Raw genomic sequence first — 27,621 nt, 5'->3', positions numbered from 1 at the left:
CCCTCCCCCAAACCTCAGAGTAAACATTTTCTTAAGCCATTCAGCTCCTTCTGGTCACCTGGCCACAGTCACCTGTGGTGACTTGGATTGAAGAGTAAGTGTGACTCAATGGCCTACCCAGAGCTCCAGGTTTACCTGACAGGATCACTTAGGGATTATACATGTTCTAGAGAGGGGATCACTCTTATCCTGTGAGAACTCTGTGAAGGAAGGGACTATTTCTTACCTGGAGATGGGGTGGTGGCAGAAGGAGGGTGGATGGCAGGATGGAAGAGCACGTCCTCTGATCTAGAGCTGCAAAAGCTCTGAGCAGAGCCAGAATTCTGAAGTCTGAGCCACACAGCCTTCCATTCATTGGCCCCCTTATCAACCACAGCATAAACAAACAAATGACTGTTCAATATGTTTGCATGATGGATCACCCAAGGCCATCACACACTTTTACAGAATGAAATAAAGCCAGGTGACTACGACAGGGACTTTAAAAAAAAGAAGAAAAAACCTATATCTTTCTGGGAAAGAATTAAAAAACAAAGTGAAATGCAAGATAGTAAAATATTGCATGTTATTAACTTGGCCATTGCTACCAGGCTAAACAATTTTGTAGCAAACCATGAGCAAAAGCAAAGCAGAAATATTATCAGAATAAAGACCAAGCAACAGATTTCCCAAGGGTGGTATATACAATTTGTGGGGTTACAGAGGTGAGATAATCAAATTTATTGTCCCGTATTTTTTGTTAATTACAAAAAGAAAACATGCTTGACTTAACAAATTTTATAATACACGACTATAAAAAAGTAATAACTGTTCCCTGCCCCTGTATCCCATCCCCTCCCCCAACTAAAGTCAGCATGCCTAAACCCACCCACACTAAAGTTAGCATGGTTCTAAAGTTAGCCTGCCTTTCTCTTTATTCATACAAATATACAAAGAAATCTCTATGCAGGTCAAGAAGCAACAGTTAGAACTGGATATGGAACAACAGACTGGTTCCAAATAGGGAGAGGAATACGTCACTTCAGTTCAGTTCAGTCACTCAATCGTGTCCGACTCTTTACGACCCCATGAATCCCAGCACGACAGGCATCCCTGTCCATCACGAACTCCTGGAGTTTACCCAAACTCATGCCCATTGAGTTGGTGATGCCATCCAACCATCTCATCCTCTGTCGTCTCCTTCTCCTCCTGCCCCCAATCCAGCATCAGGGTCTTTTCCAATGAGTCAACTCTTCGCATGAGGTGGCCAAAGTATTGGAGTTTCAGCTTCAGCATCAGTCCTTCCAGTGAACACCCAGGACTGATCTCTTTTAGGATGGACTGGTTGGACCTCCTTGCAGTCCAAGGGACTCTCAAGAGTCTTCAACACCACAGTTCAAAAGCATCAATTCTTTGGCGCTCAGCTATCTTCACAGTCCAACTCTCACATCCGTACATGACCACTGGAAAAACCAAAGCCTTGACTAGACGGACCTTTGTTGGCAAAGTAATGTCTCTAGTTTTTAATATGCTGTCTAGGTTGCTCACAACTTTCCTTCCAAGGAGTAATCGTCTTTTAACTTCATGGCTGCAGTCACCATCTGCAGTGATTTTGGAGCCCAGAAAAATAAAGTCTGACACTGTTTCCACTCTTTCCCCATCTATTTGCCATGAAGTGATGGGACCAGATGCCATGATCTTAGTTTTCTGAATGCTGAGTTTTAAGCCAACTTTTTTACTCTCCTCTTTCACCTTCATCAAGAGGCTTTTTAGTTCCTCTTCACTTTCTGCCATAAGGGTGGTGTCATCTGTATATCTGAGGTTACTGATATTCCTCCCAGCAATCTTGATTCCAGCTTGTGCTTCTTCCAGCCCAGCGTGTCTCATGGTGTACTCTGCATATAAGTTAGATAAGCACGATGACAATACACAGCCTTGATGTACTCCTTTTCCTATTTGGAACCAGTCTGTTGCTCCATGTCCAGTTCTAACTGTTGTTTTCTGACCTACACATAGGTTTCTCAAGAGGCAGGTCAGGTGGTCTGGTATTCCCATCTCTTTAAGAATTTTCCACAGTTTATTGTGATACACACGGTCAAAGGCTTTGGCATAGTCAATAAAGCAGAAATAGATGTTTTTCTGGGACTCTCTTTTTCAATGATCCAGCAGATGTTAGCAGGTTGATCTTTGGTTCCTCTGCCTTTCCTAAACCAGCTTGAACATCTGGATGTTCACGGTTCACATACTGCTAAAGCCTGGTTTGGAGAATTTTGAGCATTACTTTACTAGCGTGTGAGATGAGTGCAATTGTAAGGTAGTTTGAACATTCTTTGGCATTGTCTTTCTTTGGGATTGGAATGAAAATTGACCTTTTCCAGTCCTGTGGCCACTGTTGAGTCTTCCAAATTTGCTGGCATATTGAGTGCAGCACTTTCACAGCATCATCCTTCAGGATTTGAAATAGCTCAACTGGAATTCCATCACCTCCACTAGCTTTGTTCATAGTGATGCTTTCTAAGGCCCACTTGACTTCACATTCCAGGATGTCTGGCTCTAGGTGAGTGATCACACCATCATGATTATCTGGGTCATGAAGATCTTTTTTGTATAGTTCTTCTGTGTATTCTTGCCACCTCTTCTTAATATCTTCTGCTTCTGTTAAGTCCATACCATTTCTGTCCTTAAGTGTGCCCATCTTTGCATGAAATGTTCCCTTGGTATCTCTAATTTTCTTGAAGAGATCTCTAGTCTTTCCCATTCTGTCACCATGTTTATTTAACTTATATGCAGAGTACATCATGAGAAATGCTGGACTGGATGAAGCACAAGCTGTAATTAAGATTGCCATGAGAAATATCAATAACTTCAGATATGCAGACAACACCACCCTTATGGCAGAAAGTGAAGAATTAAAGAACCTCTTGATGAAAGTGAAAGAGGAGAGTGAATACACTGGCTTAAAGCTCAACATTCAGAAAACTAAGATTATGGCATCTGATCCCATCACTTCACGGCAAATAGATGAGTAAAAAGTGGAAACAGTGGCAGATTTTACTTTTTTGGGCTCCAAAATCACTGCAGATGGTGACTGCAGCCATGAAATTAAAAGACGCTTACTCCTTGCAAGAAAAGCTATGACCAATATAGACAGCATATTAAAAAGCAGAGATATTACTGTACCAACAAAGGTCTGTCTAGTCAAAGGTATGGTTTTTCCAGTAGTCATGTAGGGATGTGAGAGTTGGACTATAAAGAAAGCTGAGCATCGAAGAAATGATGTTTTGAACTATGCTGCTGGAGAAGACTCTTGAGAGTCCCTTGGACTGCAGGAGATCCAACCAGTCCATCCTAAAGGAAATCAGTCCTGAATATTCATTAGAAGGACTGATGCTGAAGCTGAAACTCCAATACTTTGGCCACCTGATGTGAAGAACTGACTCACTGGGAAAGGCCCTGATGCTGGGAAAGATTGAGGGCAGGAGGAGAAGGGGATGGCAGAGGGTGAGATGATTGGATGGTATCACCAGTGCAATGGGCATGAGTTAGTAGGCTCCTGGAGTTGGTGATGGACAGGGAGGCCTAGCGTGCTGCAGTGCATGGGGGTCCCAAAGTCCGACATGATTGAGCAACTGAACTGAATTGAAAGCTAGCATGCCTTTCTTTTTATTCAAACAAATATACAAACATATGTACATATCATATACCCCCATCTTAAAAAAAGTCATACAACACACATTACCCTATAAGCCATTTGTTTTCTTATTTGCTTAAAATAGAGAATGCCTAAGCCTCCAATATGATGTGTGTTTAAAGTTACAGAATGAAGGCACAAAGATCATGGAAATGATAGGTCCAAAGTATCATGGAAAACATTAATTATATGAATATCTGGAAGCAGAAAGAAATTTTCTACTTTTGTTTTATACCAGAAAGAACATTCTTAAAATATGTCAGAAAATAAAAGTATGTAAGGCTGAAACCCAGACATTTTGTCTGCTAAAACTCATGAATGTTAACACTTGGCATTTTGTTTAAAAGAAGATTGTTTTATTTTTAGTGGGCACAACAAATCAGGTATTTGAATGCATGTAATGTTCTACTCTCCATCCTATTCTCAATTCATCTGAAAGGCAATTCTGCTTCTCAGAGCCAAAAAGAAAAACGATCAGCCGCCGTAGGTTGGGATATAACTGATTTCTCCTATCTCCATCTGAAAGACCAATGTGTAAAGTCTGTCTTTTATTTGCTATCAGACCATACTTTCAATTAAAGCTGCAGAACCATTCAAGTTTTCCCACCTGAAAGCTGAACTGCTATAGACTGAGGAAAGATGACCGGGGCCTCAATGCCCAACCAGAGCACACCTCCCCTGTTCCACAGCAACAGCGTTTTATGCCTCGTCCACCTGAACCCGCGGTTTACATAACTGCATCTCTGAACTCAGGTTAGTAGCCACTTACCCAATTAATATTCCAAAGCGGTACCCACATATCTCATTGTTGTTACTGTCAACCTCCCCCTATCTCTAACAATCAAATCAAGAAAGATGAAAAGTTCAATTCCCAGATGGTGACTCCTATTTCATTAAGAAATTAATTATCCAAAGTTATCCTTGAAACATGACTGCCTACCTGAAAAGGAAAACTATATGTGACATAAAATATAGCTTTGCATATGATTTTTAAAATATTAGTTCCACAAAAGTTACAAATCAGTTATGTTCTCTTCTTTTTATTTATATTTCTTCCTATTGTTTCCACACTAATAGGAAAACATGAAGCATGTCTCAATAAACCAATTCACATCTAGACACAGATATACTATAAAGTGGAAGAAACAGAACTCAAAGGTGATGTGGGATCTACCAAAAGTACTTCTACCCAATCCACTGGTTTCCTTCTCAGCTGCTGGTACAGGGCAGCACTGCCCCATTTCCTCGGTTTCGTTAACACCATGTCTCTTATCTGAGCAGATGCAAATTTCTATGCTTTCTGCAAATTCCCAGAAAGCTGCACATAAAAGCATTTGTCATTCATATTTTAAATATATTTTAAAAACTCAACAGTGTAACACTGTGAAATGCTTCATAGAGAATTTTTACAACATAAAATTTCTATCACTGTATATATTTCTGTTTTCATTCTTGTGCCTGACATGATACTTTTGTATAGCAGGATATGACTATTCCCAAATCTCCAGGGACCAAACACATATTTGCAGCTGGTAATTTGCTCCTGTCTCTACTAACTACAAATGTCAAGAAGGTTTCTCTCTCTTTTGACAGTTGACTGCCTTGCATTTCAATAAGTGGTTTCTCAAAGGTTAGACTACTAATCTTATGTAGTATCTAAGAAGAGACTTCTTGATTTCAAACTTCCTCCTGAGCCTATGTCCCTCAAAGGGCAGAATGGAGTCTTCCACTTGATTCTGAATACCCTCAACATCCAGCGCAACACTCCATCCGGTCAGCAGACACCATGTGTGGGAAGAGACTCAGGCAACTCTCATCAACATTACTCACACACCAAGTGAGCAAACACAAAATTCTTCCTGAGGGTATCAACATATACCCTGAGTCTGAGGAAGCGAAGCCCACTCTGCACCATAAAATGCAAAGTCTAAACCCCACAGATGACCTTCCATGCACACTCACATATATCTCATTGTGGTCAAAGCGCTTCTTGAGGTTGTCGATCACAGTGTCCTCATTGAGAGGTTCTAAAAGAACCATATCTCCAACTCCAATCATATTGTCCAGCAGTGATGTTTTCACCTCCATCTTGGCCATAGTCTCTTGCTGTAGGAAAGAGAGAGAAGGGAACAATTTAAATGAGCAAGACTGGTTCAGATGGGTCCTTGGTACCAATGAAGAAATGAAACACTGCTAGTTCCAAACGGTCCTCACTTGCCTTACCATTGTTGTAACCTCTCCCTCCCTCCAGCCTACGTCAGAAGACTGGGGGGTGCGGGGGGGTTGGGGGAGGGCCGCAGTCACTGCCAAGCTGCTGGAAGTCCCCGTCACCACCTTCCCAAGCAAAGTCCATCTACTGAAAGAGCCACCATGTAGCCAAGATTGCCGTCTCCTTCTTTTTAGATCACCGCCTCTCCCCAACCAGAAGTTGCAAAACACCAGCAGGACAACCCAACCCACCCCTTTCCACCAGCCCTTGCCCACCAATGTCAGACCTGAACCCACAGAAACCTGCTGCCCCAAATGGTATCACCCAGTGTTCCATGATGAAAGGCAATATGCCATTTCCCCAAAAAATTTGTTTAAAATGATGAGTAATTGCTATATACCAGATGCTATCTCAAGAACTTTCTGCACATCAATTAATTGAATCCTCACAATTCTATGAGGTAAACTGTTATCATTAGACCCATTTTAAGATAAGGAAGCTCAGAAAGGTTAAGAGATTTTGCTTATGGTTAGTTAGGACTGTGTCACATTTATGTGTTAAAAGTACAAAATCACCATTTATAATACTATACCTATGGGGAGAAACTTCATTCCAGGAGTCAACACTGACTGATATACAAAAGAATACACCCCACTTGAAAATCAGAGGTTGCCTATATAATATAACCTGCCAAGAGTGACCTCAGTATTCTTAATGCTCATTCCAACAGACACACTCCTAGAAGAGCAAAGAGACCTTACTTTGCCAACAAAGGTCCATCTAGTCAAAGCTTTGGTTTTTTCCAATAGTCAGGTATGGATGTGAGAGTTAGACTGTAAAGAAGGCTGAGCGCTGAAGAATTGATGCTTTTGAACTGTGGCACTGGAGAAGACTCTTGAGAGTCCCTTGGACAACAAGGAGATCAAACCAGTTAATCCTAAAGGAAATCCAACTCTGAATAGTCATTGGAAGGACTGATGCTGAAGACTAAAGCTCCACTACTTTGACCACCTGATACAAAGAGCTGACTCGTTGGAAAAGACCCTGATGCTGGGAAAGACTGAAGCCAGGAGGAGAAGGGGACAACAGAGGACGAGGTGGTTGGGTGGCATCACTGACTCGATGGACTTAAGTTTGAGCAAGCTCCAGGAGATGATGAAGGACAGGGAAGCCTGGCGTGCTGCAGTCCATGGGGTTGCAAAGAGCCAGACATGACGGAGTGACTGAACAATAACAACATTAAAAAAAAAATGTTTAAGTGTGTACTGAAAAGCCAAAAAAGAGAGACTAAGAACCAGCAGCAAGGCTCTCCGATAAACAAAAGCAACCAATGAGGAACTATTAAATAATCGAAAGAAGAAAACCAAAGTTAACTTCTTTGTTAATCTTTTTCAATATCATGCCAACTATACCTGGAATAAACAGCCCCAGATATTGCTAAAGCCCAACAACAGTCGCACCAAGAACGGTTTCACATACCTTGAACTAGGCCAGGCTGTTTCAAAATCAACCAGGTGGAGGTGGGGACCTGCCATGCTCCAGAGATGCACAGAAGCCAGAGAGAGGGCTGGGCCCACACCAGGTCCTCGGAGACTTGTTCAGAAATAGGAACCTGAGTGCCCAAACTCTGTTGCAATAAATTAACATTTCAATCAAATTTCAAGTTCTCAGACTTGAGAAATGCCAAAAGCAATCTAGCAGCGATACATTACATGTAATTTGGCAGATGAGGGAAGAAGGCTTAGGGATTAAGGGGGAAGTCAACCTGAGAAGAGTTTCAAAAATAACCACCTCAACCCAGCAATTTGAATTAAGTGAAGAGGCCAAATGGGAACTCTTTGCCCCAGGGTAGATTCCTGTATATAAAGTCTATTTATGGAAACAGCTACAGAAAGACAACAGTTTCAAGGCAAGTAACAGTAAGGTAATTAAGCAGCCAATGCTTCTCTGTAATTAAACCTGCTTCACCATCTTTCAAATATGAGTTTCAAGTGAGAGCATGCGTTCTAATTTTTACACTTCTTTCCCAACTTTATAATCAATCCAAAGGGCAAGGGCAAAACAAATGCTGCTATAGGCAGTGGGTAAAAGGGGAAAACTCTGAAAACACAACTTTCGCAAATCAAAATACCACAATAAAGTAAACCAACTGAAAAGGTGATACCAACATCCACTTAGTCCAGCCAGCACAGTTTTGTTTCATATCAGTATTTTTTTTTTTTTAGCATGTAGGTTCTCTGGGGGAGCAAACAGTTGATACCCTCCCCCACATTCTCATTCTGGTGAAACTGGTACTCTGATAAAATGGCACAGAGATACTTCCTATCTTCAAACAAATGAATTGATTTCCCTGACTACCCTCTCCAGGCCTGGCTGGGTCACTCTGACATCTCAACAAAATTAGCCCAGATATTTCGTTCAGCCAAAAGAAACTGATTTGTTTCTTCTCTGAAAGAGCAACACTGACTATAGGAACAAATTTCAGAATCACCTGCTAACTCAAGGTTTCCATAAACTATCAAAAGAATCCACATGGGAACACACGGAGAGCACGGAGGACATTTCGTGTTTGATGCAGACACGTTCATCACCTGAACCCTTCCCAAGAGCCCCCCAGGGGAATGCACGTTGTTCCAAGGAAGCCACTTCTATCTCATGTCCAGGAATAGAGCGTGTGATCTAGACTGTGACAATGAACACATTTCCATCTCCCAGCCACGAGAGCTGATTCGGCGCTGGTTATTTAACTGCAGCCCGCCAGCCTCCCCTGTCCGTGAGATTCTCCAGGCCAGAATGCTGGAGTGGAATGCCATGCCCTCCTCCAGAGGAGCTTCCTGATCCAGGAATCAAACCAGTTTCCTCCATCTCCTGCATTGCAGGCAGACTTCACCCACTGAGCAACCTGGAAAGCCCGAACATGGCTTATGCACAGCCAATCACATCCTTCTATGACCAGGAGGCCCGGGACATGACGACAGACAGCGGCATGAAGACCAGGTGGTTCCCGGGCCCTGGCTTCTGCTGTGGAGCCCGCTGCCCAGTCCCCCAGTCATTCGGACGTTCCCGCCTGTATCCTCCCTGGTCCTCTGACCTTTCAGCAATTCTGTGAGCTTCTACATCCTTTCTGCATTGCACCCAACCAAAATCCTTGACTGATCTGAACACCAAGTACTGTGCCCATTGTAAGTATTAAACCACTGTTCGATCTTCAATATTGTGTGAAACCAATCTTTTTCTCCCAACCTTGGAGAAAGCAATCCACAAAATACAATGACTGGCGGAGCCTTTAGAGGACCACTGGGGAACCTGGAGGCAGGACCTCCACCTCAGGGCACTGGTTTAGCCCCGCCAGAAGCTCACCAACTGATAACAGGTGACTCCATGGCTGCACAAGCTCTTTTCACCTGTTTGTCCATCCAAGAAAAACAAAATATATTATCACAACCATTCCTTCCCCCACTTACTCTCATCTCAAAAACTTACTACCTATATTGCAGTGTATATCAATTCATTTACTGGCATCTTTTGCAGCATAAAAATGCCATTTAAAATCTGAAAAGCACCATTTCAAAAATCCCTCAAAATCCAAAAGAATGAAACATAAACATCCCACAGCATCTTAAAATGCCATCTATAACCTAACATTTATATATGAGTAGTCCACCCAGCCCCAAACTTAAATTACAAGTCACCTACCATGCTCTCTATGCCTAGGGATGTCAAGACCAGCATTCCCCAAGCCAACAGCCCCACACAGACATGGCCAAACCATACAGTAGATCCTCATGAAGAGCATGGGCATTCTACTATTGACATCAAAACAGCAACACTAAAACTTATTCCAAAGTAATTGGTAATTTAATGACTAAGATGTATTTTAAGCTGAAATATATTATCTGTTAGTCTCCTATGTTACTCAAAAGCCTCAGAATGCCACAGATAACAAATGAGTATTTTTAAGTTGAAAGTTTTACTGTAGAATCTGAAAGAACATTCTCAAATCAGAGCTGAGCTGGGCAATGGTTAAAAAGGATTAACATTAATTTATGAACACAATTTTAAATTTGAAAAAACCTTGGACTACAAGCTAGTATTACATAAAACAGATAAACAACAAGGTCCTACTGTATGGTACAGGAAATTATATTCAATACCCTGTAATAAACCATAATGGAAAGGAATATGAAAAAGAATATAAAACATATAAAACTGAATCATTTGCACACCAGAAACTAACACAACATTGTAAATCAACTATGAAAAAAAAGTGTTAGTGGGTCAGTCGTGTCTGACTCTTTGCAACCCCATGGATGTCATCAACCAGGCGCCTCTGTCCAAGGATTCCTCCAGGCAAGAACATTACAGAGTGTTGCCATTCTATTCGCCAGGGGATCTTCCCACCCAGGGATTGAACCTGGTTCTCCAGCATTCCAGGCAGTTTCTTTACCATCTGAGCCATTCAACTTAAAAAAATAGTAAATAATGGAAATTTCCTGGCAGTCCAGTGCTTAGGACTCTTAATGACACTTTCACTACCGCGGCCCAGGTTCAATCCCTTGTGGGGGAACTAAGACCCTGCGAGTCTCCCAGTATGGCCAAAAAAATAAATAAATGATATAAATAATACATAAATTTTTAAATGTGAAGGAATTTCTTAAGCAAAGCTATAAAAGCCACTTGCAGGAAAACTTAATGAAAGCAGGTTATCTACTGCTCTGATAACTGTAAATGAGGACGTCTGAAATACATCTATTATAATATACATCAGAAGCAGAGCCTTCGGGGAGCCTTCTTACCATAGTAGCCACTGTTATTTGACTCGAGTTCCCCTCATTAACCTCCTTATGCGTAGTCTTGTAAGCTTTGTAGCCCCTTTTCTGGAGAATCAGCTCCATGGTGTCAAGAGTCACCCTTATTCATCTTTATTTCCCCAAAGGCACAGTGCACGGCCTCTGGCACATGGCAGGCATTCAGACAAACACAAAAGGAAGACAAGTATGCAAATTTATGGTTGACAACTCAGTTGTTCAATAGTGCACATTCTCACAGCTGCCATCCTGGGCTGGGTGGTTCCCTCCCAGCCAATCAGAAGGCAAAATAATGACTGTGGCTTCAAGCCACTTTGATCCATTCCTCTAAAAACACAATACTATCAACAAAGGACAGGAAACAGAATTGAGCTATTTGGCTCCCAAAGACATCGCTAATGCTTTTAAGGATAACATGAGAAACACATTTAACTAAGAAAACAAGGCCAGTGTGGCAAGATTTCATGAATAAAATAAGAGTCAGCAAATCCTGATAGCAAAACAAAGGCAAAAGAGAGGCCAAGTCTATAGGACATGGTTCAATACCTAACATAATGGGCTAAAAAAACCTGAAACTTCCTTCCTGGATCTTTCAAAATAGCACCAACCTCATCTTTGAGAAAAGTCTGATTAAATTTCCATTCAATTCAGTTCAACCACAGCTTACACTATTCAGCCCTGTTGGTCCCTGGCATTGTGTTAAGTGCTAGGGACTCTCTGAATAATTATGGTACTTTCTTGTCCCATACACTCCCCCAGGAGCTCACAGTCCAGTAAGAGTCAAGACAAAAAATAGGTGACTTTTGAAATGTCAAATGACCATCTTAATGATTAAAAGCAATATGAGTTCACTAAAGGAAAAAAGAAATCAGAAAATGTAGATGAGCAAAAAGAATATAAGCCAAATCCAACAGCCACATGCTGTAGTTTAAATCCTTCTGGATACATTAGAATCCCTAGAAAACCTGATTTTTATAACCAATGAAATGGCCATCATTTCTGGCTTTATAAATTGATCAATGTATTTCTGCCTCAGGTAGGAATGTGAAATAGATCTATAGGAGCTATGAAACTCTGGAGTTACACCAACAATATCCAACACTTTAAAATTCAGCCAAATTGGATGGCCACCTGCCCCTCTGTTCTTTACCTTCTGTCTGTGTGCTTAGTCACTCAATCCTGGCTGACTCTTTGCACCCCCATCATCTGTAACCCACCAGGCTCCTCTGTCCATGGAATTCTCCAGGCAAGAATACTGGAGTGGGTAGCCATTCCCTTCTCCAGGGGATCTTCCAGACCAGGAACTGAACCCAGGTCTCCTACATTGCAGGCGGATTCTTTACCCTCTCACTCACCAAGCAAGCCCCTCTTTACCATCTCTCCACCCCCAAATTAGCAAACCATAGTATCAACAGCCTGCCCGCCAGTCATCTCTACCACCTGGCTGTTTCTAACATATCAGTACACATTCACATCTCTTCTACCATCGCACACCACAAGACCAGAAACAAAAACGAAACCATCTTACTCCCCCTAAATTCCACAGTCACAACTGATCCAGTTTCCTCGCCCTTGGCCTCTCCCTGTCTCTAACTCCCCACACAGTGTATCACCTTGATTATATCAGCTTAATCACTCCCGCTCCATCCCTTCCTACCCTGCCCCACTGGGACTGCCCCAGTTCAGCCTTCATCATTTCTCACCCTTGAAAGCAGCAACCTCCTAAGTTGTCTTCACCACTGCCTCTGCCAGGCCTCTCCTCCCCCACCCATGTGCCACACCACCCAAGCTGCCTTTCTAAGTCACAGTTTGATCAGGTAAGTGAAGTCACTCAAGTCATATCTGACTCTCTGTGACCCCATGGACTGTAGCCCACCAGGCTCCTCTGTCCATGGAATTCTCCAGGCAAGAATACTAGAATGGGTTGCCATTTCCTTCTCCATTGATCAGGTAAGCCCTAAATTCTCCAATAAGTCTCCAGCATCTTTTAATATTCAAATTCCTTAGGAGATGCTCAAAAATATCAGAGAACTGCCATGTGACCCAGCAATTCTACTTTAGAATTTGAAAGGAGGGACTCAAATGTTCATGTTCAAAGCAGCATTATTCACAAAATATGGCAGACAAACAATGGAATATCATTCAGCCTTAAGAAAAAAAGCAAATTTTGACCCATGTTATAGCACAGATGAAACCTGAGGACATCTTGCTACTGAAACGGTTAAAGTCTTAGTCGCTCATTCGTGTCCAACTCTTTTGTGAACCCACGGATGGTAGCCTGCCAGGCTCCTCTGTCCGTGGAACTCTTCAGGCAAGAACACTGGAGTGGGTTGCCAATTTCTCCTCCAGGGGGTCTTCCTGACCTAGGGATTGAACCCAGGTCCCCTGCATTGCAGAGTTCTCCCATACTGCAGGCAGATTCTTTACCATCTGAGCGACAAGGGAAGCCTCAAGAATACTGGAGTGGGTTGCCATTCCCTTCTGCAGGGGATCTTCCTGACCCAGGGATCGAACCCGGATCTCCCGCATGGCAGGCTGATTCTTTACCATTTGACCAACTGAAATAAGTCAGTCACAAAAGGACAAGTACTGCATGACTCCACTTATGTGAGGTCCTAGAGCAGTCGGACACGACCGAAGTGACTTAGCAGCAGGAGAGCAGTCAAATCCATAAAGACAGAAACTAGGACGCTGGTTACCAGGGGCTGAGGGAGGAGGAGGGAAAGGGAAGTTGCTGTTTAACCAGTACAAGGTTTCTCTTTGGGAAGATGACCAATGGTGCTGATGGTTACACAACAATGTAAATATACTCAATGCCACTGAACTGCACATTTAAAAAGGTTAAAATGGTCATGATATGTTACGTACATTTTATCAAATGTAAAAAAAACTTCCTCATCAGAGTGGACATGACTCCACAATTGGACTCCAGCCCTCCTCCTCATTCTCACTGCTCCTTAACCAAGTCTCTCAACCCCTTTAAGGCAAACCTCACATGAGGGCCCTCCTGGGACAGACAGAAAAGTGGTTCTAGCTTCGGGCCTTTGCTCCACAGGATCAGCTGAGCTGCTTTTCTTAAATAAATCCCCACTGACTTAAACCGGTAGGAGCAGCCCTTCCCCAAAGGCAATGTGCTCTGAGCAAGCCCTACACATCCAGCACAGCTGTCAGCTTGCTGGTCTCCTCCGGCCCCTGGAGAAAGCCTGAGCTCCCCACATGTGAAGACCCCTGCTGCCCGGCCAAGGGAGGGTGCACAGGGCGCTGGTGTGTGGAATAGGTGGATGGATGCACGTGGGTCTGACTCAGCCCATTCTTCCTTCCAGGGCTGTTTCCATTAGCTCTACCCTTCCTACCAGAGAGCCTCATGAGGTTCACCAAGAATAAGAAAGACCTGGCTTAGAAACTGAAGGCCAAACACTTTCTCAGTATTTATGAAGTTAAGGGCAAGTGGAATGAAAACTGCATTCTTCAGGACAATTTGCTCAAGCAGAGTGCTTCTTAAAGGAGAAGAGGCGGGTGGGCCACACAGGGTGCTATGCAGGGCTCCCCCAAGTCTAAGCAAATGGGCCATGACGTGCATTTGTGAAAAGGCTCAGATGGTACCAATTTTCATTCCCATCAACACACTCCTTAGAGAAGCTCATAGTATATGGGATGCTGATTCATGTCTTTACCTCACATAGTTATCTGATTTTCCAATCCTGTTTTCCACTGTTAAAGCCACTACATACTGAGGTTTTATCCATCTTTCTCAAAGCATTTTGTTAAGGATATTTAATAGACTGCTAGTAGGAAGGCCTTTTGTTAGCATCTTAGATTTAGGAAAGAAATAGGCCTAACTACTGGGCAGTTTCCATATAGTAACTGTTGTCTTGAGCTCCAACTACGGATAGTACAAAGGACATTAAGTTATCAGGCAATGATAAAATGGAATAGATTTGAACTGGGAATGAAAACAAACAGCTAAAACCATACAAAAGCCCATAAACCACAAAGCCAGACCCAGATCTTAAAAAGCTCTGTGAATGCAAAAGGCAATTATTGCAACTTTCTGGGTATCTAAGCATCCACACCCCAGAGGGTACCTCTGAATAGGCAGAGACGGGCCAGGAACCACTCAGTGTCAATGTCAAGGTTTGTTTCTGTCTGGGTATAGCAAGGCTGGCCTTATCAACCAAAGCCGTCAACCAGGAGCTGGGCTATCCTCAACCCCGGGCACGGTCCAGTTATTAAGGATTTGAAAGATAGCATCTAAACAGAACTTTATAATTTATAATGTGATATTTAAAAACAAAGCTTTTTTCTCACTAAGGAAATGATGAATTGTATTATCAAGACTAATTAGAAAGACTTTTGAATCAAAAATAACTGGCTGCTATGACAACATTGAAGGTTTTGGATTACAAACTACAAACTACCTCTTCTGATGTATGAACAAAATTTCTTAGGATCCCAGGCAAATCCTTATTTTACCAGAGATAGAAATGGACCCAGGAGATGTTGCATATTTGGTTTCTGGAAGAGCCAGGGTGAAGAGGAAGCTTTTCTAATGGGTCTAAGAGTATAGGCTTTCACACTCATTATATTACACACACATCCTTCACTCTAATTCCTAAGTCATCAAACTTCAGAATACTCCACAGTTCTTAAAGAGAAGTTTGACTTGGGAAAGAGTAACTTTTCACAAGTTTAGTAGCAAGAGTTTACCATGACTGAGAATTCCCTTTTGATCCACCCAACATGGAACATCACAGGCTTTGAATCACTGACCCAGGCTTGCATCCAAGGAAATTCATCTCTGGAATTTGAGTTTCTGATCTGCAAACTCAGGGATGACAACATCCAGTCTCCTTCTCTTTTGAGAAAGCAAAGCCCGACTCCCAGGAGGCTGTCACCAGATGCCAGCTCTCTCCCTCCCTAGTGCCTGCCTCTCCTAACCTCTCCCCTGCTGGGCCCTGAGGTCTCCGGGCTGGTGTGTCCATGTAAATAACCTCGAGCATTGCCTCCGGTGCAGTGGGCATCCCATGGAGGTCAGTACCCCGAGGAGGCACGCAGCCAACAGCACTGTCTCCACCGTCACTTCCCGGAGGAAGTTCTGCAGAGTCATGGCAGGAACAACTGCCAAAGGGCAGGGTGCCTTCAGAGAATGCCACCCACCCCCAAGACTGGTTCTGAAAACCACCCCCACGCCTCTTCTCCACCCCCTTCCTCAGCGCGGTACCCATCAGGAATGGAAGACAAGCCGTCCTGGCTTTGGGGGAACCTATGGTGGTGCTGTCCCACTCACACTGGACATTATGAGAACTCATGAGCTAATGTCTGAAAAGGCCTATGACTTCCTGAGGGACAAAGGAGCCAAAAACTATAAACCACTGTTATAGTAAGAAACACAAACTCAGCTGCACTGGGACCTGCAAATTATAAGCAATAAGCCTCTCAATCCGTTCCCTCAAGACGGATTAAAAAAATTTCCAAGAAGTCCAACGTGTTTAGATTGGCAACCCTGACACCCTGGAACCCCCAGGTGAAGGTAAAAGGGCTCACGTGTAACTGGCACTCCTGACAGCTCTGATTAGTTCCTGGCTGGTGCTCAGACCCCAAATGCGACCAGTGGTTATTAAACAGAACACAGCCACCAGGGGAAATCCAACTTTCCTTCCAGATGAACTGGCCTGTTAATCAGAGGGTCTCAGTCTCGTTCCACACACTCATACCTGCTCCCAAGCTCTCCTGTCCCTAGCCCATCCCCTTGCTTACATGGTTTGGAGTCCTTCTCTCTGTTCTCTGTACACTTGATCAGACCATCCAAGCACGCAAGCTGTTCCCCTATAGTTCAAAGTACAGTGATTTGCACCTGGGAGCCACACATGTAGGGTTTCTTGTACCCAGCAGTTTGGGGGTCCCTATATGTCAATATTTGAGGACACTTGGCTGAACAAAGACACTCACATGAAACAGCCTGGGGTACACCAAAGCAAAACTACTTTCCTTAAAAAAGGCTCCTTGCGTCACCCAGGCTCTCTTCAGTGACAATGGAGGGAAGTGTACTGAATTTAGTGCACTCTCTGCAGTAAGGAAGCAAAGGATCTCTCCGGGAAACATCAGCTGTTGCATTCTGCAACAGACCAGAGGTTGGAACGAACACCACAGTGGCTCAGAAAGAATCCCCCGAGTCCCATGTTGTAGACAGCTTTGCAGTAGCGCAGGGAGACCCAGTACACTGCCAATGCTGAGCCTCAGTCTCCCCACAGAGGGGCTGAAAGCAGCGTCTCCTGAGGTCCTGTCCCAGCTCCCATCGTTACTGACTCAGCATGAATAGCTCAACTGGGAAAGACTGACTTCCTTCATTTCAGGGTAAGCAATCACGGGTCTGATTACAAAGAATGTGAAAAACCAAAAATGCCAGGCCACAGAAAACTTTCCCAATGACACTTACTCAGACATAAAGGAACGCAGCTCTCTTTGTTCTGACCTCACCAGCCAAAAAAAGAAATATATATATATATATATATATATATATAAAGGGAATAACCACACACAGCACAGAAGGAAATGCACAGAATCACAGGATCACCATCAGGAAAGACATCGGGACACACGTGACCGTGTTCTCTGTTTACAACTACACTCTTAGCTGCAAAATGGCACTGGCTGTTTTAACAAATGTATCTAGTTATGAAAGCAAAAAGGGATCTAAAATTAAAAATTAATAAATCTATATAAAACCAACTATACTCTAACAAGAATCAAAGAAAAAGAAACTATAGTAAAAGAAAAATATGCATCACTCAACACTACCTCTTCAGTAATGTCTCTGTGCTTGTGGTTAAGAAAAAGTATTTTTGGAATAATAAAAATTCAGAAGCTTCCTCAAGCAGTTATCCACTAAACCACTTTAGTGGATAGTTACATATCCACACTATTTAATCAAAGACAGAGATGTTTATACATTTACGTTAGGGCTTCATGAATGTTTATTAGTTGAGAACTGATCAAACAAAAACAGCTAACATGTTACCAAAATGACACTGATATGTAAATTGAGAAGGCAAAATGACTTTGTCACTGAAAAAGAATTTTTAAAGAAAATAGCTAAATTACACTGGGGTTACTTCACCTAAATTGACTAAAATTAGCAATCAGATTAGAATTTGGAAGTATTTTCTGGAATAACTTTTTTTCTAGCTTTTGCTCATTTTGGAAGCATTACTGAATTTAAAACCAAATGCACCAACTCTCAAACTGCCACATTTTAATATTGTAGAACATCAACTCAAAACGCCTAAACACCTTAAATTTACACTCTATCCTTAATCATGTCTCTCGCTAGATAAGTAGGTAGGCAGGTAGATCTAAAAACTACGGAGTTCTCTTTAAATGACACAATTATGACATCCGAGTTTAGAAATTAAAACTGCTTACCAATTTTTCTTCTCCATTGTTTTTTCCACCAATTTAACCAGCACTTTAGCATTCAGTTCATATGAAAGGGAGAGACAAACATTCGTTGTGACAGGGAAAACACACTAAGTACACCAAATATTTTGCAAACAGATAAGAGGGGGAAAGTAGTTCAATATCCTGTGGCTAGGAAGACACAGCCTCAGCTTCCACCCAGAACTGCATTATATGATTAACCAGGCTGGACTCTTCCAATCACAGCCTCCTGTTCTGACCTGTGCCCCTAGGACACAAAGGTACTGGAAGAACAAGGAATGAGAGACCCTTCCCTGCTTCCCATCACTGGCAAACTAGCTGGGTGAAACAAATTCTTAGGAGCAATCCAACAAATAAAACAAGTGCTCAAGGATTTCTCTGGCGGCCCAGTGGTTAAGACTTTGCCTTCCAATGCCAGGCAGACTCAACCCCTGGTGGGCAGAGCTAAAAACCCACATGGCTTGCAAGGCCAGCAAGCCAAAAAAACATAAAACAGAAGCAAAATTGTAACAAATTCAACAAAGACTTTAAATATGGTCCACATCAAAATTTTCTTAAAAATCTAAAAAAAAAAACAAGTGCTCACATAAGGCTGATAATTCACTATAAAAAGAATATAGAGACTACCATCTATGTTCAAAGGTGAACTATTTTCATGGTCTAGGAGAATCACAGAAGGATGGCTGAAGAGGTGAAACCTGACCATCCTTCTTGAGGATGAGTAGGATATGATTACTAGAATGTGATTAGGGGCTTCCCAGGCGGCGCTAGTGGTAAAGAACCCACCTGCCAATGCAGCAGACCTAAGAGATGCAGGTTTCATCCCTGGGTCAGGATGATCCCCTGGAGGAGGGCATGGCAACCGACTCCAGTATTCTTGCCTGGAGAATCCCCATGGACAGAGGAGCCTAGTGGGCTACCGTCCATAGAGTCTCAAAGAATCGGACACGACTGAAGCAACTGAGCACTCAGGATGTGATTCAAGAGAGAATAACTTAAACAAGAGGTACAAAACCTATTCAGAAGATGGTGTCTAGACAGAACAGCAGCAGGAGACAGCTAATCTCACGTCCTGCGGGGCCGTGAGGCTGGGAGGAAAGAAGAGCTGGGGCAGGGCTGAAGTGGGGGGGAGGCAGGGGAGAGGGGAGGGGGCATCACACAGCCTGCCTCCTGCAGTCATTACTGGTATCAGTGCATCCAGGGCGCAACAAGTTTGACTGGCAGCCACTGGTGATCGTCGGATGGAAAATGAAGTTGAGGACAGCCGTTAGAGGTGATGGGAAGTCATCAAAAATTTTTGAGCAGACATGGAGACAACAAAAATTTGAAATTTGATCAGGAAATAATCTGAATTTGTTGGGGGAGTGAGTAGAAGCAGGAAGTGGGACTGCTCTGTGCAGTTCAAGCACTGCATAAAACTGGGCCAGCCAAGGGGTAATGTGGGGACTGACATCAAGTCAAGGTCCTGAGGTGCTGTGACTGCCCTAAAGGACACCTTTTTCTACTTGCATAAATGCACTGTACAAGCTAGCAGCAGGAAATTCAGCTGGGGCATGAATCTAGAAGTCAGGAAGAAGAACCAGGGTAGAACTAATAGAAATGAAACAAGAAGATAAGTGCCAGAGAAAGAACAGACAAATCTGTCTTAAGAGGTGGGAAACTAACTTGATGGGAGAGCACAGAGAGAAAGGAGGATTTAAGACTCAGGTCCTTTTTCATCCTAATGCTTAAGTTTGGCCGGTTGTGTTTTTTAAAAGGTCAGTTAAGGTTGGAAGTCATAAGTAAATGATATATACCAAAGCCTATTAATATTATTTTTTAATATATGTGTTTAGTTGCACCGGGTCTTCGCAGCAGCATGGGGACCTTAGTTCCCCAGCCAGGGACTGAACCCGGGTCGCCTGCAGTGGAAGCACAGTCTTAACCAGTGGACCACCAGGGAAGTCCCCCTAAACCTATTATTTTAAATAAACCCTATAAAGATATACATTTATTTTCCAATCTTTTTCTGTAGTGTTGAGGCCTTCTGAGTCTATGTCCATTGACTGTAGTCTCCAGTGGTCTCTTGTAAAACGTCCTCCGTGGCATCACTTTCCAGGTCTAATTTCTTCAAAGAAAGGTGAGGCTATTAAGACACCTGGGATGCAATGTGGGGTGGACTGCAGTATTCCTGACAAATGCTCACTACTCTTCTCTACGGGGTTGCTGAATTCAGGTGTATAGCTAAGAAGGTTTCACATCTGCCCTTCCTCTGCCACAGGGTAAGCAGTGTTTCAGAGGGCACAGCTCCATCACACTGCACCCTGGACTGAGGACCAGGGCCACATGGGCAGACCTCCCACCTCACCTATAATGGCCCACCCACTGTGAGTGTGATTACTTGAGTCACTAAGATTCTCAGGTTTTACATAATCACCAGTTAATCTACTTATGCTCAATAACTGACAATTTTAATGGGAACACTGATTTTATGCTCTCCCAAATCCTCTGAGATTCCCTGGTGGCTCAGTAGTGAAGTCTCTGCCTGCCAAGCAGGAGACACAGGTTCAATCCCTGGGTCAGGAAGATGCCCTGGAGAAGGAAATGGCAATCCACTCCAGTACTCTTGCCTGGGAAATCCCATGGATAGAGAAGCCTGGCGGGTTCAGTCCACAGGGTCACAAAGAGTGAGACATGACTGGGCAAGTAAACAACAGCAAATCCTTCAGTTACTTCAGCTCCTCCTAAATCAGCTGCAATCACTTTTAGAAACTTATTCTTATTAGGTGGTTTATAAAATAATCAAATGAATTTTCATAGAAACAATTCTTTTTGCATACATTTTAACAACGTTATACTAACTATAAGAATAAGTAAAGCTGGCATAAATAGGCTTGAAATAAACACAGCTGAGTCCAGAGAAGCACAGACTGGTAAGAAGGGAAACTCAAGAGCACACTACAGGATGGCCCTCCAACTTGGCATTTCCTGTGTTATGGGCATCAGCTGATACATTTCACAAAGGAAAAGCGCACCAGCTAACCCAGCCAATCTGGAGGTCCCTAGGAGCTTAAAGAGTTTTTTAAAGTTATGAGCCTAGACAGTTATAAGAATGAACAGTACCATCATATTACCAGGCTAAAAATCTAGTTGGTTTTTCAAAACCATATCCAACTACCATATTTATTCTGTCCCAAATGTACAGTCAGAAGTGCTTAAGTCATTTAAGAAAGCACAAAAATAACACTTCAAACCCACAACCAGACATAGAGTCAAGAGTACAAGGTCACATGTCATTCCAATAACCTACCTCTCAAAGATAGAAAAAACACAGAAGTTACTATTAAAAACTAAATTTGAGTTTCATACTTTAAAATTATATACTTCTTTTAAAGCTGTCGACAGAGATAAATGTTCCTCTCAAGCTTGCCCAGAAAAATCTGGGTGCTTCTATTTTAGGGAGCCAAACAGTAAATCTATCCATAATTTATCTCCTGTGAGAAATCTGGTAGCCTTTTCAATAAAAATATGAACTGTTATGTAGAAATCATGCTGATATAGTTCAATAGACTACTGAGAGAAACACTATGTAAACACACATACAGACACCCCAAAGTGAGCAACCATTTTAAATAACATATACTCACAGTTAAACCCCAGCTCCTTCACCAATACCATGCATGGAAAGCCTCCCTCATCTGCATCTAGTAGGAGAACCTACACTTCTGTATACTTTTAATTCCCAAAAAAAACACCCACATCTGGAGAAAAAAGGCAGTAATACCGTATCTACCCAAATAGTTCTGCCCCCAGGCACTACTGGGATAGCCACCCACTCAAGTCTTATTTTAACTGACATGGGCTCTTGGTGGGGGGGGGATCCAAAAAGAAACTTTGTGGGGGGGAGCATTAATTTGTAAAATATGAGGGGAACTCATAAAAATTTTGACTGAACCCTGACTAAATCAATGTTTCCACTATGGTTTGTTTTTGGTTTTTTTTTTTAAACTGTGAAATGAGCAGCCATGAGGGCAAGATTACAGAACGGTTCAGTCTGAGCATCAATTAAATTTACTACAAGGTTAATTAACCAGACACAACTTTTACACCTGAGAGAATGAATGCTTTGCTATATGAGATTGAGTTAGAGCTGAGGAAGAGTTGAAGACAAATAAATGAACTTGATTCCAGGAAGAGAATCAAGCCAGCCAAGGCCTAAATCCTAGAAAGCCTGGACACCTAGGGAGCGGGGGAGGTGAGGATAAGACTGGAGCAAAGGTCACCACAGCCACACCCGTGGGCTTCATGTGAGGGTCAGTGGCGTGCAGGATGGGGGATGTGGAGGAAGGAGAAAGAACAAGCGTGTCACCAGATCTAGAATCCACCTGTTAGGAGCTGAACTGTGCCTTCACCCCAGTGCCAAATTCATATGCTGAGGCCCTAACCCCTAGCACCTCAGAATATGGGACAGGGCATCTTTCTCCATCCAGGGATCGAACCTGCATCTCCTGCACCACAAGTGGATTCTTTACCTCTCTTTATATTTTATCCCTGAGTCGAGAAGACCCCTGGAGAAGGAAATGAGAACCCATTCCAGTATTCTTGCCTAGAAAATTCCAAGGACAGAGGAGCCTGGCCAGCTGCAGTTCATGGGGCTGCAAAACAAGTCAGACACGACTGAGGGACTCAACAACAACACTTGGAGACAGGGCCTTTAAACAGGCGATTAAGTTAAAATGAAGCTGTTAGGGTGGACCCTAACCCAACATGACTGGTGTCCTAATGTAACAGGAACACAGTCAGCATAGACTGAGGGATGCCTGTATAAGGTCCAGCGGGAAGGCGGTCACCTGTAAGTCAAGAAGAGAGGCCTCAAAGAAACCAAACCTGCCGACTCCTTGATCTTGGACTTCCAGCCTGCAGAACTGTGAGAAAATGTATTTCTGCTGTGTACAACACCCAGTCATAGCATTTTGTCAGAGCAGCGCATGCAGATTAATACAACATTCTATAACCCCTTATACTTCTCTCTTCCTCCACAGCCAAGCTTTCTGATGCACCGACCTTTGACCTTGACCTTTGCCATCCTTCCTAGGCATCCAGAGCTCACTCAGCACATGCCACTGAAACATCTTCAAGTACAATGTCACCACCTGTTTGCGGCCCACCACACTTCTTCCTAAAACCTCTCTCCAGCCCTGGCTTCCCTCTGGCCACTTCTTCCTGGCTGTCCACTTCCCACCCCTACCAACCCTCCTCCTCCTCAGCAGCTTCTTCTCCTTTGTCCACTTGTCACAAAATAATGTCTCCCAGACTTCTATCACCCACCTTCTCCCTTCCTCCCTCCTCACCCTAAGTGACCCTCACAACAATCACAGCTTCGATCACACCTAGATGCTGATGGTCCCTCCATCCAGACCTCAGTCCCTGGCCTGTCCCTGAGCCCTAGTGTCTGTGCTTCGTGGATCTGTTAAATCCCACTCTCTGTCTGGAGAGCCCACATCCCAAATGAAACCCACCACTTTCACCCTATCTGTGCCAACCATTCACAACGTCACACAGGCTGGAAACTCAGGAGTCATCCCAGACCCCCACCTCCCCAGCCCTCTCCACCCAGTCACTACATCCCCCCCACTGATTAAAGAAGGGGACATCCGAACACTCACCACAACCATTGACCCAATCAGCACATTCTCAACAGCCACCATCAGCAAATCACCCAAAATACAGAAAAGGCTCAATGTACAAAAATGTTCATCACAGTATTATTACTTTACAGCAGCAAAGTGGTAGAAGCAACCCAAATGCCCAATAAACAGAAGGTGCTTCAGGAAATGGTTGTACTCAACAGAATATACAACTATAAAATTTATTTCAAAACCTGTAGTAACATAGAAAATATGTGAACGCTATGATTAAATCATTCCAAAACAAACACACAGAAAAGCTTGAAAAGGAATATTCAGAAATGGTCCTAGTTGATATTTTACAGTTAGCTGGCTCAAGAAGTGTCTTCTTTTAGTTTCTTTTTCTAAACTTTCTATAATGTTCTTAAGGTGATTTTTTTTTTAGTACAAAATATCCCAAAGCGAGTGTTTGTTAGTAGTCTTGGACCTTCTGAGTTGCCTGGTTTCAGGATGAATGGGAATTTTACTACAGAACCCCCTTCAGCTGCCATGCTACCTTCGTGTTACATCTGTTGAGACATCCAACGCAAACTCTCAGGAAATCATGTTTCCTTCTAAATCCTATTATACTTGTAGCCCTTAGCGTGAGACCCTAAAAATTAATTCTTTCAAGAAATCTAACTGGACACATTAACAGCTGCATGACTGCAGAACTGGGCTCCCAGCATCTGCTGTGGTTATTAACTGTTCTAGGAAGAGAAAATCAACACACAGGCGCTGCTGCCAGGAGGGCAAATGCAGAGCTGGAGCAGAATCACAGAAGGTGAAGACCCGAGGTATCAAGTGTCCGACAGGGTTGCTGACTAACAGGTAAGCAAGGGGCACTTGTCCATCCAAGAGGAGAAGCTGTCAACACTTTCATCCCAAAGTCCATGAGATACAAAACAGTTTCCTGTTGCATTTTACCTACATTTTTCTGTTTCTTTTTAAAATCATCAACAAATGGCAAATATTAAGGTTGGCCTGACAGTTTGACCACTATTTCTCAAACAACTCATGCCGTCCCCTTGGCATGCATCAGCTAAATCCAACAAATTTCTCTTCCTCGATGTACTGGTGTATATGAAGTGAAACAGACAAGCTATAAGATCTCGTCCATGCCTGGTAGGTCAGTGATAATACAGACCTTTCAGAACTGCTGCCTTACTCAATAGTAGTATATATGTTGTTTCCTTTTTAAAGAATTCCTCTGATAAATCCCTTTGAAAAGTAAATACTAAATCCCAGTTATGTGTGTTAGTGGTTCAGTCACATCTGACTCTCTGTGACCCCATGGACTGTTGCCCACCAGGTTCCTCGGTTCATGGAATTCTCCAGGCAAGAATACTGGAATAGGTAGCCATTCCCTTCACTAAGGAAATCTTCCCAAACCAGGGATGGAACCCAGGTCTCCTGCATTGGCAGGGGGATTCCTTACACCCAATCTATCAATCTAGATTTTACCATAAGTAAACTAGACTTCCTTATACCAGAGAAAGAACACACATAAATATTTATGTTATGTTCAAATCAGACACTGTGGTTGGAGATGAAAAACATTACAAACTGTGGAATAAACTATAGGAAGGCATCCCTTTATTTAAATCCCCTCAACTAGATTTTATATTTGACTGTGAAACATCACTGAAATTAGCAGTATTTCTCAAGTAAATACCAGGCAACATTGCTGTCACATTCCTTTGAAATTCTTATTAGTATCATTTTGAGATATTTACAGCATGCCACTGCTTAAAAATAAATTCCTGTAGATAAAATAAACTTAGCAGAAAGCCCATTTCTCCATTCACAATTACTTGAGAAGGAAAACTGGAAAGCTTGCTGAAGTTTTTTAAAAAAGTAATTAAAATTAACGGGCTTTTGAGGAAATGTGTCAAATTTGGCCAAGTTCTATTTCTAAAGATGTATTTTGGAAATTTTCCAGAAAATTTTATTTTCTTAGGCTCCAAAATCACTGCGGATGGACTACAGCCACAAAATTAAAAGACACCTGCTCCTTGGAAGGAAAGCTGTGACAAACCTAGACAGCATTAAAAAGCAGAGACATCACTTTGCCAACAAAAGTCCATATAGTCAAAGCTATGGTTTTTCCAGTAGTCATGTACAGATGTGAGAGTTGGGCCATAAAGAAAGCTGAGCACCGGAGAATTGATGCTTTTGAATTGTGATGTTGGAGAAGACTCTTCAGAGTTCCTTGGACAGCAAGGATATCAAACCAGTCAATCCTAAAGGATATCAACCCTTAATATTCACTGGAAGGACTGATGCTAAAACTGAAACTCCAGTACTTTGGCCACCTGACACAAAAAGCAGACTCATTGGAAAAGACCCTGATGCTGGGAAAGCTTGAGGGCAGGAGGAGAAGACCGCAACAGAGTATGAGATGGTTGGATGGCATCACTGACTCAATGGATGAGTTTGAGCAAACACCAAGAGATAGTGAAGGCCAAGGAAGCCTGGCGTGCTGCAGTCCATGGGATCACAAAGAACCAGGCGTGACTTAGCTAGTGAACAACAACAATTTTCCAGAATTTTGTTCTTTAAGCTTGGAAAACTTTAAAGATTCTGACACATAACAAGATGGTGGCCATGCAGACGACCCTAAACAAAATAAGAAAAGAGGAAAAATTCAACTTCAACATTCCCTCAATTTTCCAAGTCCCCCAAGATTCTCAGCACTTTGATTTAGGAAATCGAAGACCACCCCCAGCAACCCACTCTAGTATTCTTACCTAGAGAATCCCATGGACAGAGGAGCCTGGCGGGCTATGGTCCATGGGGTCGCAAAGAGTCAGACACAACTGAAGCGACTTAGCACACAGCACACAGACCACTCCCCCAGCCTTTAGTGAGCTAGGAAGTTAATTAATTACAGATATGAGCAAATAAAAGGCAACTTAATTTAGATTTTTGAGGGTGAAAGTTACATTTATTTTTACGATTAAAAATAATAAAATTTGGTCTTTATTTGAATTGTAGAAATGTGTGCATCATTTCCATGAGACAAGCAAGTAAAGGAGAAAGAAGGGGTACTGAAAGAAGTGGTTCTCAAAGGGAGGGGAATAGGAGGAAACCAAAAAGAGTAACAGATGGCCAGAGGCCCACTCAGGGAGTGCAGCAAGAGACAAAATGGGAAAATGACGAAAGAAAAAGAAACACTCAAAGACAGAAGAGCCTCACAAGAACCCACATCCCCGTCTTCTAACTTTCAGGAATACTTCTGCTGAAGACTTATTAAATACGGTGTGCTCCTGCAACTATAAGCATACATGGTCAACTCCCCCACCTGTGAACTGCGATCAAAACAGACAGACCCCAGGCATCCCACCCTCTTCTGCCCTACTTGAGGGAATCATTGGGCAATAGCAGCCTGATCTTTCTTATAAGACTTTTGGGTATTATTATTAGTTCAGAGCTAACATAACCAGATTACAGAAAACATGGAAAATAAACAGGGTTGTAAAGTAAGCCATCCCAATCTACTAAATTAACATGATCACTGTGAACACTTTGGTTTCTTTGTCATCTTTCTTCCTATACATTTTTCAGAGGAGTATCTAGAGACCTATAGCATATCATATATTATATGCACTTCTTAGAGTCAAACAAATCTGAATATCTAGTGGGAGAAAGGGAAGAAGAACCCCAGAAATCCATTTTCAGGAAAGACTGAGGAGTAGCAACTAACATTTATACCAAGCACTTGCTCTGTGCCTGACAGTATTCTGTACGCATTTTGACTTATTGAATTCTTAATTCAACCCAAGGAAGAAGGCTCTGCTACTATCCAAATGTTGCAGATGAGAAAATGGAGGCAGAGACAGATTAAGCCAT

General features: G+C 42.7%; 1 protein-coding gene across 5 annotated transcripts in view; it reads right to left on the bottom strand.

The window, feature by feature from the left end:
* Positions 1–27,621, bottom strand: part of MYO1B (myosin IB) — a 187,243-nt gene that overhangs the window by 149,785 nt on the left and 9,837 nt on the right. For 2 of the 5 annotated variants that reach the window (XM_020892734.2, XM_020892735.2), the window contains exons 1-2: positions 18,110–18,279; positions 5,633–5,776 (exon numbers count right to left, since the gene is read on the bottom strand). In XM_020892734.2, coding sequence (XP_020748393.2) covers positions 5,633–5,767 — 135 coding nt within the window. In that variant the 5' untranslated portion in view covers positions 5,768–5,776; positions 18,110–18,279. Of the gene's footprint in view, positions 1–5,632; positions 5,777–7,358; positions 7,471–18,109; positions 18,280–27,621 lie in introns of those variants that run through there. The other 3 variants (XM_020892736.2, XM_070458469.1, XM_070458468.1) reach the window with 3 other exon arrangements.

The sequence above is a fragment of the Odocoileus virginianus genome, chromosome 30 (genome assembly GCF_023699985.2).
Source record: "Odocoileus virginianus isolate 20LAN1187 ecotype Illinois chromosome 30, Ovbor_1.2, whole genome shotgun sequence".
Taxonomy (NCBI): domain Eukaryota; kingdom Metazoa; phylum Chordata; class Mammalia; order Artiodactyla; family Cervidae; genus Odocoileus; species Odocoileus virginianus.
The sequence above is the reverse complement of the archived record's forward strand: the minus strand, read 5'-3'. Positions and strand labels throughout refer to the sequence as shown.